The sequence below is a fragment of the Arctopsyche grandis genome, chromosome 9 (genome assembly GCF_051622035.1).
Source record: "Arctopsyche grandis isolate Sample6627 chromosome 9, ASM5162203v2, whole genome shotgun sequence".
In the NCBI taxonomy this organism is placed as follows: domain Eukaryota; kingdom Metazoa; phylum Arthropoda; class Insecta; order Trichoptera; family Hydropsychidae; genus Arctopsyche; species Arctopsyche grandis.
In genome coordinates this window covers 7,513,919-7,526,232 of record NC_135363.1, presented here as the reverse complement: position 1 = coordinate 7,526,232, position 12,314 = coordinate 7,513,919, and the positions used below count along the sequence as shown (strand labels likewise).

Sequence of the window (12,314 nt, the reverse complement as noted above, 5' to 3'; positions counted from 1 at the left end):
AAATACTAAACCAACAAACCAAATCAATAGATTTTTTAAAATTATTTTACTATTAATTTTATTTATAAAAATATATAAATAAAAAAAAATGATTAAAAGAAATAGTTAAAATTCATATACACTCATTTTTACTTTATCTATGTACGTAGTACAATAGATGAAGTTTTGTGATCATGCGAAAATTCAAACTCGAGATTTTGACTGATTCGAACTCAGAATCGATTACTGATCAAGTTTTCATGATCCAGAAAAAAATTTGACTGTCTGTTTTTTAATATAATACACCCCCCCCCCCGCTGGAAAGTCATTCCTTACTGGTTAAAAATTTTGTCCCCCTCTGGAAAAAGCTGAAATGACGCCCTTGTGTCAAAATGATGGGTACAAAATCTAGACCATTACCATATCGGAATATTAACACAGTCGATTCACTCGCACAGTATCATAGAGTTTTGTGTGCATTAGCCAGCAGCATAGCTCGGTTGTTAAGCTTCTGCAATAGCGTCGCGAGGTGCCGGGTTCGATCCCAGGGCCGGGCCTCGAGTGAAAATGAATTTTTCAGAGTATGCTGCTGGTTAGACCAGGATTTGTGACTCCAGGTTGATTGTTTCCTATCAGAGTTTGCCAATTTTCTCTGATTTCAATTGGCCAAAATCCTTCCTATATACACAATATGTCACCAATAATTTATGTTTGATTAATGTGCAATAAATAAGTTTGTGTACGATTTGATAGATGTCTCATTGATTTGCGAGTTTTTTGGTGTCTCGTAATTCAGTTACTTATATAATGAAAAATGGTGCAATATTTGTAATTAGTTAGGAAGGCGTATTGGGGTTGCTTGTAATGTCTTCCTGGTATGTGTTGTCACAAAATCTATCTATATATGTATATATATAAAAATGAATGTCTTTTTGTGTGTGTGTCTCGAATTGGCTCCTAAGCCACTGAAGCGATTACGATGGAACTTTCAGGATTTGTTCTGGGCATATCCGGGAATATTAATGTGAAAAAAAACGGGAATGAGTGTCATTCGCTATAATTTCAAATTTTTCCAAGGTGTTCGCTGGGCTTATTCCAGGTTCAGCTAGTATGTATATAAAAATGAATGTCTGTCTATCTGTTTGTGTGTCTCGAATAGGCTCCTAAACCACTGAACCGATTACGATAAAACTTTCAGGATTTGTTGAATGTATGTCCGGGACGATTGTGAAGAAAACGGGAATGAGTGTCATTGTAACGTAATAATTTCAAATGTGTTCGCAGCCTGCGTTTTTCCGACAATTGAGAACGGGAACGGGAATTGCATGCGTTAGGGAGGTTTTAGATTAGCGTTTTATACGCGCGTATAAGCTCGTTTTTTGAAGTGCGTATAGGCGCGCCATTTGCCATACGCGCAACTCGTACGAGCGTCAACACGCTTATAAGCTCGTATTATCCATGTTGATACTAACTCACCACTACCGGTTCGAGCGAACACACCGGAATAAGCCCGTGTACGCGCGTCCGATTTTTTGTAGCGCGAAATGTTGCGCGCGTGTAAGCGCGTATGCCGAAACGACCGTATAGGCGTAGAAAAATACGCTAGTCTGAAACCGCCCTTAAGCCGCCATTTCACCGAATACGTTGACGCAGACGTATCGCAACTGACGACCGCGACATAACATACCTCAACACGACGTATGTGCATTCGTATGGGCAAAAACCGATACGTCTGCGTCAACGTATTCGGTGGAAGAGCGCCTTTACTGTGGCATTGCAACGCATGCAGGGTTCAGCTAGTAAAATAAATAAATAAATAAATAATTTTTATCGCGATTGATCAATCGGCGCCAACTGTTTCGACTATCATCACCGCAGCGTCCACAGAGGAATGGTTCGGTGATTACTGGTCACAAATTACTCGTCACAAAGTCACTAAAATCTCTATAACGGAACATCTGGCAGCCGAAAAGTCCATCATACTAACGATAACTATCATAGTAATGAGAACTTGAGTGCCAAATATTGTGTATTTGCGATTTTCATGGCAAAAATTGTCTTTGTGACCACCCCAATGTGACGAATAGTCCAATTACCCAGAGGAATAGTCAGGGGCGAGTGGGAGCATGGCCGATAAGTGTCGGAGTTGGGGCGTGCGGCGAGTGGCACTTCCTGCAGCGACGAGTGGCGAGAGTAGTAGGGCGCTAGTTCGCCTGCAGTTCGGTGTGGCGCGTCGTGGCGGTTCGATATCGCTCTAAATTACCTCTAGACAACTCTTCGACTCCAGGATGAGTTCGCTGCCAGCGCGCCTCGCTCTCGCCGCCCGGTTGGCCGCCCGCCTGCCCCGCGCCCCCACCTCGCAGGTCTGCTCTCTCCAATTCTCTCGTTACATGAGCCGGCCGCCATGCTCGCTCGCCGGTCACGTGCCCCTCCTCCCGTCTTCCGTCTCTCGTCTCCCACTTCTCTTATCTTCGCCGAACCGGAGCCTCTGGGGGCCCTGCCTTCCCCTCCCCTCCCAGCCCCACCTTTAGAGCCTAGCTGTGGCTCTCAGCCCCCTCCCCCGCCCCGCCCCGCCCGCCCTCTTACGTAACATCGTTCGTAACACTGCACCCATACACGCTCACTCTTTCAGGTCGATCGTCTCGTCTGTTCCCTTTTCATTACGTTTTCACTGAAGGCTTTTCCTTTCAGGCCTTTTGTGCAATTTTCCGCCGCTTTGCCGTTTTCACCGTATCGATTGGACTTTTCACGCGTATGACATAATACATTTTCTCGGTTAGTTTTTATCTCTAAATGTGTTCTTTTTACAAGTGGACTCGAGTCTATCGATGAGAATCAATCTTATTTGTATTCGATTGGTTTTTAGCGTTTTTCATATTTGTATTTTCACCGTCGACTGGTCGATGTTTGGTTTCAGGTTGAAGAGAGTGCGTTTCCAATTACATAATGAGCGCCTCGGATGAAAGAAAATATGATTTTTTTTATAGCAAATTTAATTTTTATTTTTATATAGACTTTTTTGATACAAAGATGAATTTATATATGATACTACATTATAAACCAACAGTTGACAGTATCATAATCAGTGTGTAAATTTGTCATCATTCAAAAATCTATATGGTAATTTATTTTGATAATAATAACAGAAAAAGTCTTACAAAAAGAAAAAGTTATCGATTTAAAGTACATTGCATATGTATCGTGTAAATGATTTGTGTGTTCCATCATCAGGAATTGGTTCATTTTTTTTTTATAATAAAATTTCAAATATATAATATATAAAAAAAATCATTGACTTAGTTAAACGTATTAAAATAAATTAAAATATTTAATCTAATCGCCTCGAGTGCTTTTTTTGACATTCCACAATTTTATGAATCTTTTTTGTGCAATCCATAAAAGCAAATGGATAAAATTTAAAAACAAAATATTTATTATTTTTTTAATTTATATAACAAGAAGGCCTAACAGGTAACCCCAATACGCCTTCCTGGCGAGAAAAATTGTACATTTGATACAAGTATAATTATACAAAGTCAGGTCTGATTTTTAAATTTGCAGCATTTTGTACAATTCAGCGAACCTCAAGTTGCTGAATAGCTTGAGATTTGCGAGAAAATGGATAAGGTTGCCAATTTTTTGGAATTTTTTGAAATTGGCAAACTTTGATAGGAAACGATTGACCTGGAGTCATAAATCCAAGGTCTGGTCAGCAGAAACCGATGGGATTTAAATCCGTGGCCCCTTCGTTCAAAGCATTATATGCTAACCACTTCTATTCTGCTGGTTTATGATTTAAAAAGGTTTTTTTTCTACTTCAGTCATATTGCCAGGAAGAGTGGAAAGTCTGGAGATTCTAATAGTCACCGGAACACTAAAAGGAAGGCGAATGAGGAGAAAATCTTCCATAATGGATCAGATCAAATTAAATATCCGACAGTTTCGTCCATAAACGCTGCTTTCAACTTGGCATAGGACCGAGAGGAGTAGAAGTAGATCGTCCACTGGATTTCAGATGATATAATTGACCACGTCGCTTAGCATTGAGCAAATGAGAAAGAAATAGAAATTATGATATTGTCATTGCTATATTTTATCACTTGGTATTGAATTTTATAAGTTTGATTTTATATTGCACAAAAATTGTCACCGAAAAATTACATATTGAGATCATACCATTTCGGTTTTCAAAATCTTTAAAAAAATAATGATAATCTTTGTAAAGTGAAGATTCATTTAAAATCTCCATTTGATTTTAACGGCCTAAGACATATATGTAGAATCAGGATGTGAGGAATTCCTAATGATGTGTGCTGATTAGATTAAACAGCGTTTATACGTCTTTACATCAGACCTTTAAAATCTTTCCTACATACATTATGTAATCGGTTCAACATTCAAATTGAACTACTTGGTAAATATTTCATATTGTATTATGTTATGCTTAATTTATATTTGTAAATTACAGGTTGCTAAAGCTGCCATACCAGCTTTAACCGTTGCATCAAGAAGCATCCATCAGTCATGCACCCAAAGGGCGGCAGAGATTTCATCCATCCTGGAGGAGAGAATCATGGGCGCAGCACCCAAAGTACATATCGATTTTTCACAGCAGTTTTATTTTTGTGATTAAATACTGGCATATAGTATTCATTTCGATATTGTTTCAGTCCGATTTGGAAGAGACCGGTCGCGTACTGAGCATCGGAGACGGTATTGCTCGTGTGTACGGTCTCAAGAACATCCAAGCCGATGAGATGGTGGAGTTCTCATCCGGTCTCAAGGTATACAAGTTGCGCAATTACATATGCATTTGAACAACGTTTGTGTTTTCGTTATTACATTTGTTATTTCTCTTAGGGTATGGCCTTGAATTTGGAACCCGACAACGTAGGTGTTGTAGTGTTCGGTAACGATAAGCTGATCAAGGAAGGCGACATCGTGAAGCGTACCGGTGCCATCGTAGACGTACCCGTCGGCGAGGAGTTGTTGGGTCGCGTCGTAGACGCTTTGGGTAACGCCATCGACGGAAAGGGCCCCATCACCTCGAAGACCCGCTTCCGTGTCGGTATCAAGGCGCCCGGTATCATTCCTCGTATCTCCGTACGCGAGCCCATGCAGACCGGCATCAAGGCCGTAGATTCCCTCGTACCCATCGGTCGTGGCCAGCGAGAGTTGATCATCGGCGACAGGCAGACCGGAAAGACCGCCCTGGCCATCGACACCATCATCAACCAGAAGAGGTTCAACGACGGCGACGAGGAAAAGAAGAAGCTGTATTGCATCTACGTCGCCATCGGACAGAAGAGATCCACCGTCGCTCAGATCGTAAAGAGATTGACAGACTCCGGTACGCCATTTCGAAGCTGTTTTCTTTAGCGTTTGGAAGATGCGTTGATTTTATCGCCGCTGTTTGTATTTTAGGTGCTATCGGATACACCATCATCGTATCGGCTACAGCTTCCGATGCTGCTCCTCTGCAGTACTTGGCGCCTTATTCCGGCTGCGCCATGGGAGAGTTCTTCCGTGACAATGGCAAACACGCTTTGATCATTTATGACGATCTTTCCAAACAGGCTGTTGCCTATCGTCAGGTATTATAAATTCTTTTTATTATAATAAATTCCATATATATATATAAATATATTTGTTTTATTGATGTGTCATGTCTATTTTAGATGTCTCTGTTGCTCCGTCGTCCTCCAGGTCGTGAAGCTTACCCTGGTGATGTATTTTACCTTCACTCGCGTCTTTTGGAACGTGCCGCTAAGATGTACATATATGAGATTCTCTAATCATAATCAAATAGAATAAAATGGATTGTTTTTAATTTGTTTGCGTTGTACTTATAGGTCCGAAGTAATGGGTGGTGGTTCACTTACTGCCCTGCCCGTAATTGAAACACAAGCTGGTGACGTATCTGCCTACATTCCCACCAACGTAATTTCCATTACTGACGGCCAAATTTTCTTGGAAACTGAATTGTTCTACAAAGGTATCCGCCCCGCTATCAACGTCGGTCTGTCTGTATCCCGTGTAGGATCAGCCGCTCAAACCAAGGCCATGAAACAGGTATAATTTGTATATATGTGTATTATCAAGATGTATGTGCTGTAGTTGTGAGATTTTATATGATCATATCTGTGATATAGGTGGCTGGCTCCATGAAATTGGAATTGGCCCAGTACCGTGAAGTAGCTGCTTTCGCCCAGTTCGGTTCAGATTTGGACGCTGCCACCCAACAGCTCTTGAACCGTGGTGTTCGTCTTACCGAGTTGTTGAAACAAGGTCAATACGTACCCATGGCCATTGAAGAACAGGTAGCCGTCATCTATTGTGGTGTCCGAGGACATCTTGACAAGCTTGACCCCGCGAAGATCACCGCCTTTGAAAAGGAATTCATGCAACACATCAAGTATGATCTTTATACTGACGTTTAATTGTCACCGAGTGCTATTGTTTGCTGATTGTTATTGTTTTTATAGGACCAGCGAGCAGACCCTCCTTCAGACCATCGCCAAGGAAGGACAGATCTCTCCCGAGTCAGATACTAAACTTAAGAAGATAGTGACTGAATTCATCGCCACCTTTGCCGCCGCGCAATAAGCGGATGAATTTAGTAATAAGTGTAGAATATTTATAACAATACCATCTTAAATCAGTCAGCTTGGGTATTTATCAGTGATGATAGACGCATTACTTGATGTAATTATATTTGTTTAAATTTTACCATCTGTTATGTAAGCGTCGGATACATTATAAATACGTTAATTAAAGTATCTAAATACAAATAAATGGTTTTCTTACATTCGGTGATGTTTTTAGTTCAGTTTTTTCGTGACTAAAAAAATAAATTCAAAATATTTCAGGGATTATCGAGAACGAAAAGATAACGGAATGTTTTAGATAAATGTATGTATTCTATCTCTAATTTATTTTGAATTTGAAAAGTATTGAAAGACCTTGAAATAAATTATACAGAAATATTTCCGTCCTTTATTTTTGCATTTTACATACATTCGCAACGAACGATTCCATTATTGAGTCGGTGACTATGATTCAGGCCAAACTGACTCCTCGATCCACTCGATGTACTCGGAGACTCTGGTATATACTCCAGGAGAGTTTTTAAAACCGCAGAATCTACCGAAGGACGTCACACCCAGCACGACGTGCAGCGGGAACGTTTTCTTACAGTCGACATCCTGAAAAGTTCACATGGATTTAAAGAAGTTGAAAGTAAAAATTTAAATAAAAGCTCCATACATCGTGATATATTTGCAGAGGTCCGCCCGAATCTCCCTGACATGTATCCTTGCCTCCTTTGAGGTCACCTGCACACAATATACCGTCTGAAATCCCATTTCGAAGAACTCCATTCTTTTTAGTTAGACTCTGGAAAGTGTAATACAACGATGTGTAAAGGATTTCATAGTAGTGAGATGTTTATGCGGATTCAATAATCATGAGACCTTTAATGATGCAGCACATTCTTTTTTTGGTATTATATCGACTGTGACACTCATCATAGTCTTGCTTCCAGTCACGCTTTCTAAAAAGATCCATTCCATAAGACGGTTTGTTTTTATTTAATGAATGAATGTGAAAATCGAAGATGTTACCGTAGTCAGTTTTTCCAAAACCTGATGCTACTGCTGTTTTTGGAAGAGTACTGTCAGTGTGAAGACACGCTATGCGAACATCGCTGATATTCACTGGTGTGTCCAGCTTCAGCAAGGCTATATCATTGTATCTGAAACGAACTTGTATATTACGGCTTTGCTTTAAACACTTGTTGATTTGTTAAAGTCCTATCAATACGTAATACAAGCATTTATGCAATGCGAATTCATACAAACATCAACCACAGTGACATCTATGGAGAAATTTTTGCAGCATTTTATTATACAAATTGTGAAACTCAAGATGCTGTATAGCTTGAGATATGCAAGAGAGATTGGGAAGGAAATGGCAATTTACAGGAACCGTTTCAATGAAAATCATAAAAATTGACAAACTCTGATAGGAAACGATCGACCTGGAGTCACAAATCAAGGTCTAGCCTACAGCTATTGGTGGGAATCGAACTGTGACCACTCTGCTCGAAAGCATAATATGCTAAGCACTAATCGACGCTGCTGGTTATATGTATATAAATATATCGTTTGATATAAATATATCAAACGATATATTTATATACATATATGTATGTCAATGGCAACTAGTGTACTAATATATGTAAATAGAATACAATAATACAAGCATTTTTATCCACATTTAAGCATTTTATCATCCACAGTGACATGTGTATGTATATAGAGAAATTTTTGCAGAATTTTATCATACAAATTAGCCAACCTGAAGTTGCTGAATAGCTTCAGATTTGTAAGAGAGATTGGAAAGTAGATGCCAATTTACAGGAACCGTTTCAATGAAAAATAGAAAAATTGGCAAACTCTGATAGGAAACGATCGCCCTGGAGTCACAAATCAAAGTCTAGCCAACAGCTACATATTAGTGGGAATCGAACTGTGACCACTCTGCTCGAAAGCATAATATGCTAAACACTAATCGACGTTGCTGGTTATATGTATATAAATATATCGATTGATATATTTATATACATATATCTCAATGGCAACAAGTGTACTAATATATACATATATAGTAAATAGAATACAATAATACAATTAATACAAGCATTTTTATACAATGCGAATTCATATAGACATCATGCACAGTGATGTATATAGAGAAATTTTTGCAGAATTTTATTATAAAAATGAGCCAACCTCAAGTTGCTGAATAGCTTCAGATTTGCAAAAGAGATTGGAAAGTTTACAGGAATCGTTTCAATGAAAATCGGAAAAATTGGCAAACTCTGATAGGAAACGATCGACCTGGAGTCACAAATCAAGGTCTGGCCAACAGCTACTAGTGGGAATCGAACCGTGAAAGCATAATATATTAGTCCACGCTGCTGCTATTCTGTATTGAAGTTACCTATATTGTGTATGGCCTAATTTGAAAAAATAAATAAATAAAGTTTTGTAACAATTAAATATTTTAAATTTTGCAATGTACACAAATTGGCACTGGTGGAATTATTTTAGCAACGTAAGGTTAAAAATGTTTGAATTTACTTCAGCGGAGGTTTGTAGTCTGGATGTTCTATCATTTGTGTGATATTTCGAACTTGGATCAAATCTTCAGATTCCTCTTCTTCGAAGCTTGTCGTACCCAACATGACTTTTTTAGGCGGACCTCTACCAAACGAAGTGTTGTATTAAGTACATATGTATATATTAATCGAATTATATTATGTATGTAATAAGTTGATTCTGTGCTTACGCTATAGGATCGTTTAAACAGTGTGCGGCTGTTAATACCCACATCGGAGTGATGAGGCTGCCACCGCAATTCCACATCCAATCTGTTCCATTGGTACTGAAGCCTATGAGGGCCTGTAAAGCAAGTTCAAGTCATTCATATATTGTTATCGGCTTGATATGCTGGTTCTAAGCGATGCTTACCATGTGTGGAAACTCCAATAGATCGGCAGGAACTCTGGCTTTAGATCCGTGTAGCAGTCTTTCACATTCTATCATTTTTTCAGATTGCTTCCTACATTCTAAATGACGCCATATTAAAGAAAAGACATTTTTTTACATAAAGGATTGATGATAGTGATGGAGCAGTGAATTGTTAAATATTTCTCTTAATCTTAAGTTAAATCTTCCAAGCCCTAACTTTTTAACTTGTAAGCTTATTATTTTTAGTATTTCACTTGCAAACTTCTTGACACATTGAACTTCCTGCTTTGCACTACAATTTTCACTATAAAGCTGATCGAGTTATGCAAAATTCTTGCAATAATTTAATTATTAAGTATTTGGGTTTAAGTGTCACAAAAAAGTGAATATTAAAAAAATATATTTTCTTGAATTCTACATACATACATAAAGATGAAAATTTGTATATTTGTTTGTCTGCTATATAAATTTACTGTTTTCAATTTGGAATCACTAAAGTTGGCTCTTGAACTCCATATAAACTTTTTTTATTTTTCTACCTTAACTCGCCGAGCAATGCCGGGCAATTCGGCTTTATACATACATAATATTTTGAAACATAAAAATTTCACTTCTTCAAGTTGTAACTGTTTTTTTTTATGTAAGTGCAATCTTCAATTTGTGTTTAAAAAATTAAATTAAAGGTCAATGGGCAAATAGTATGGAAGAAAAACCCACTGCGGACAGGAATGAAATTGTGAGGATATATAGATAAATGTCTCTAGTTTATCATGGTAAGGGTCGCTTTCTTGTGGGTTGTGGGAATATTGAAAAACGAGCGAAAAAATATTGCAACGAGCGAGACGCGACCCTATACCTGCGTGTGAGAGAGAGGGAGCGAACGTATACCTGCCGGGTACGTACATCAACATCACGCGGGACGTACATCAACTCGCCAAAACCCTTTACTTACTAAAGTTTTGTAAGCGTCGAAGGGTAGCTACCCGTGGAGAAGAAACCAAAACAAACCAGGAAAAAAAATCTGAGTATGGCTGTTTTAGTAGCTATTTAACAGAACGACAACTTATATTTAATAGTAGTATTCGATTTTTTGAATAAATATATTTTTGGTTCCAACTTTGTTCTCCCATGGATTCTAAATAAAATAACCATATATAATGTTAAGTGAATTTATACTCTTTCATTTTATATCATTTTCATTCATGTCCGCGACCGGGTCGGATTGCGCCCAATGACCTTTAACATCCTAATTTTCATAATCTATTTCACGATATTTATTTGGTGTAAACAGTTTCTTATTTTCTTTTATTTGGACAGTGGAAACATTTAACTTATATATTTCTGTCTATCACATACCTACATATATTTATTTATACCGAGTTTTTGTTTAAAATATAAACTTAATATAATTAAAAGCTGGTTAAATTAAAATCAGAACAATCTAATTGTATACATAATTTATAAAAATTAGAGAGCAAAAATTGTGTTAAAAAATATAAAATATAAAAACATCAATGAATTGGCATAATATTTTTGTAGAGAAAATTTGTACAATGATATTACGTCATGAAAAATAACACTTGTAACTCATTTAATATGTATTTTGAAGCTATCAAATTAAAAAATAACCTTACCTCCAATAGCTCTATCTCCTGGTTTAGCATTGATACTTAAAATGCAACTTAAAATTGCAATCAAACAAATCTTAAGAACATACATAGTAAGTACAAGATCGTTTCTAACTTTATGAACAAATATTGCGTTGCAGTGCTATTTATTTATATAATATATACCAGAGTGTAAATAATCAATTTTGTAAGTACATACTTGATACACATATATTAAAAAGTACTTTTTTGATGCTATTAATTTTATGTTATGGAACACACAGTACAAAGATATCCTTTATCCTATATTTACAGGAAGTGGTTGTCGTTATCGTTTCAGATTATAGTATATATTTTTCAGTATATTCTATTACGTTTCATTTTGATGTATATAAATTCAAGGGCTTGACCCTCGACCTTATACTTGCACGAAATACAGCGACCAGATGATGGTGGTCAAGATGAATTGGACGATTGCTTTAACAGATGCGCCTGACATGATTTCATAGCATGTTTCATCCACAGCATGCTGTTTATTTCACATTTGATTAATAATTATGGTGAGGAATCTGCCGCAACGATAAATTTGATTCAATTTAGCTTAATAATAGACACATTCTATACCTACGTACATATTAGCCAGCAGTTTGGCAATTAGCACCACTGAGACCGAAGGTTCAAATCGTCAAACTGCTGGTTAGGTTTGGGGGTTTTGTGACTCCAAATCGATCGTTTCTATATCAGAGTTTGCCAATTTTATCTGATCATTGCTGAAACGGTTCCTGAAAAATTGGTATTAGATCATTTCCTGTTGTCACAAAAATCTGTCTTGTGTATAATTTGTAATAATTATGCACAGTAATCTGAAATCTATAGATATCTCTATAGACATCTCTATAATTTCGTATTTATTATATGTATAAAAATTGTACACAAAAATCTAAAAATAATCCATAGATGTTTCTATGATTATTATTTCTGATTAATTGTTATATGCTATATATTCTGATTGTATATGTATTATTGTATTTCTGATTTCTGATTGTTTATGTATTCTGTATTTCGTTATCGTACACCCGTCGCATTGGAGCGATCTGTAATGACGAGTGTATATTGATTGTAACAATAAAAAATATTTTACGTACATACCTACGTACATATATACATATAGGATCCGGATGTAAAGGATTCCAAG

General features: G+C 37.2%; 2 protein-coding genes across 3 annotated transcripts; one reads left to right on the top strand and one right to left on the bottom strand.

Moving 5' to 3' along the window:
• The first annotated feature begins 2,085 nt into the window (after positions 1-2,085).
• On the top strand, positions 2,086-6,978 carry blw (ATP synthase subunit alpha blw, mitochondrial). Its single transcript, XM_077437834.1, has 9 exons — positions 2,086-2,342; positions 4,448-4,570; positions 4,650-4,763; positions 4,840-5,329; positions 5,404-5,573; positions 5,658-5,752; positions 5,832-6,051; positions 6,132-6,394; positions 6,465-6,978. The coding sequence occupies exons 1-9, from the start codon at positions 2,268-2,270 to the stop codon at positions 6,583-6,585; spliced, it is 1,671 nt and encodes a 556-aa protein (XP_077293960.1). The 5' UTR covers positions 2,086-2,267; the 3' UTR covers positions 6,586-6,978.
• Positions 6,884-11,648, bottom strand: LOC143916642 (serine protease snk-like). Of its 2 annotated transcripts, none has more exons than XM_077437836.1 (8): positions 11,548-11,648; positions 9,513-9,610; positions 9,331-9,443; positions 9,123-9,245; positions 7,602-7,732; positions 7,452-7,531; positions 7,246-7,374; positions 6,884-7,184 (listed from the first exon to the last, which is right to left on the bottom strand). In XM_077437836.1, exons 2-8 carry the CDS (start codon positions 9,585-9,587, stop codon positions 7,032-7,034), a joined length of 804 nt encoding a protein of 267 aa, XP_077293962.1. In that variant the 5' UTR covers positions 9,588-9,610; positions 11,548-11,648; the 3' UTR covers positions 6,884-7,031. The 2 variants fall into 2 exon arrangements, with proteins under 2 accessions (XP_077293962.1, XP_077293961.1); XM_077437835.1 differs by having other exon boundaries at positions 11,147-11,577.
• Between the last annotated feature and the right edge of the window lie 666 nt (positions 11,649-12,314).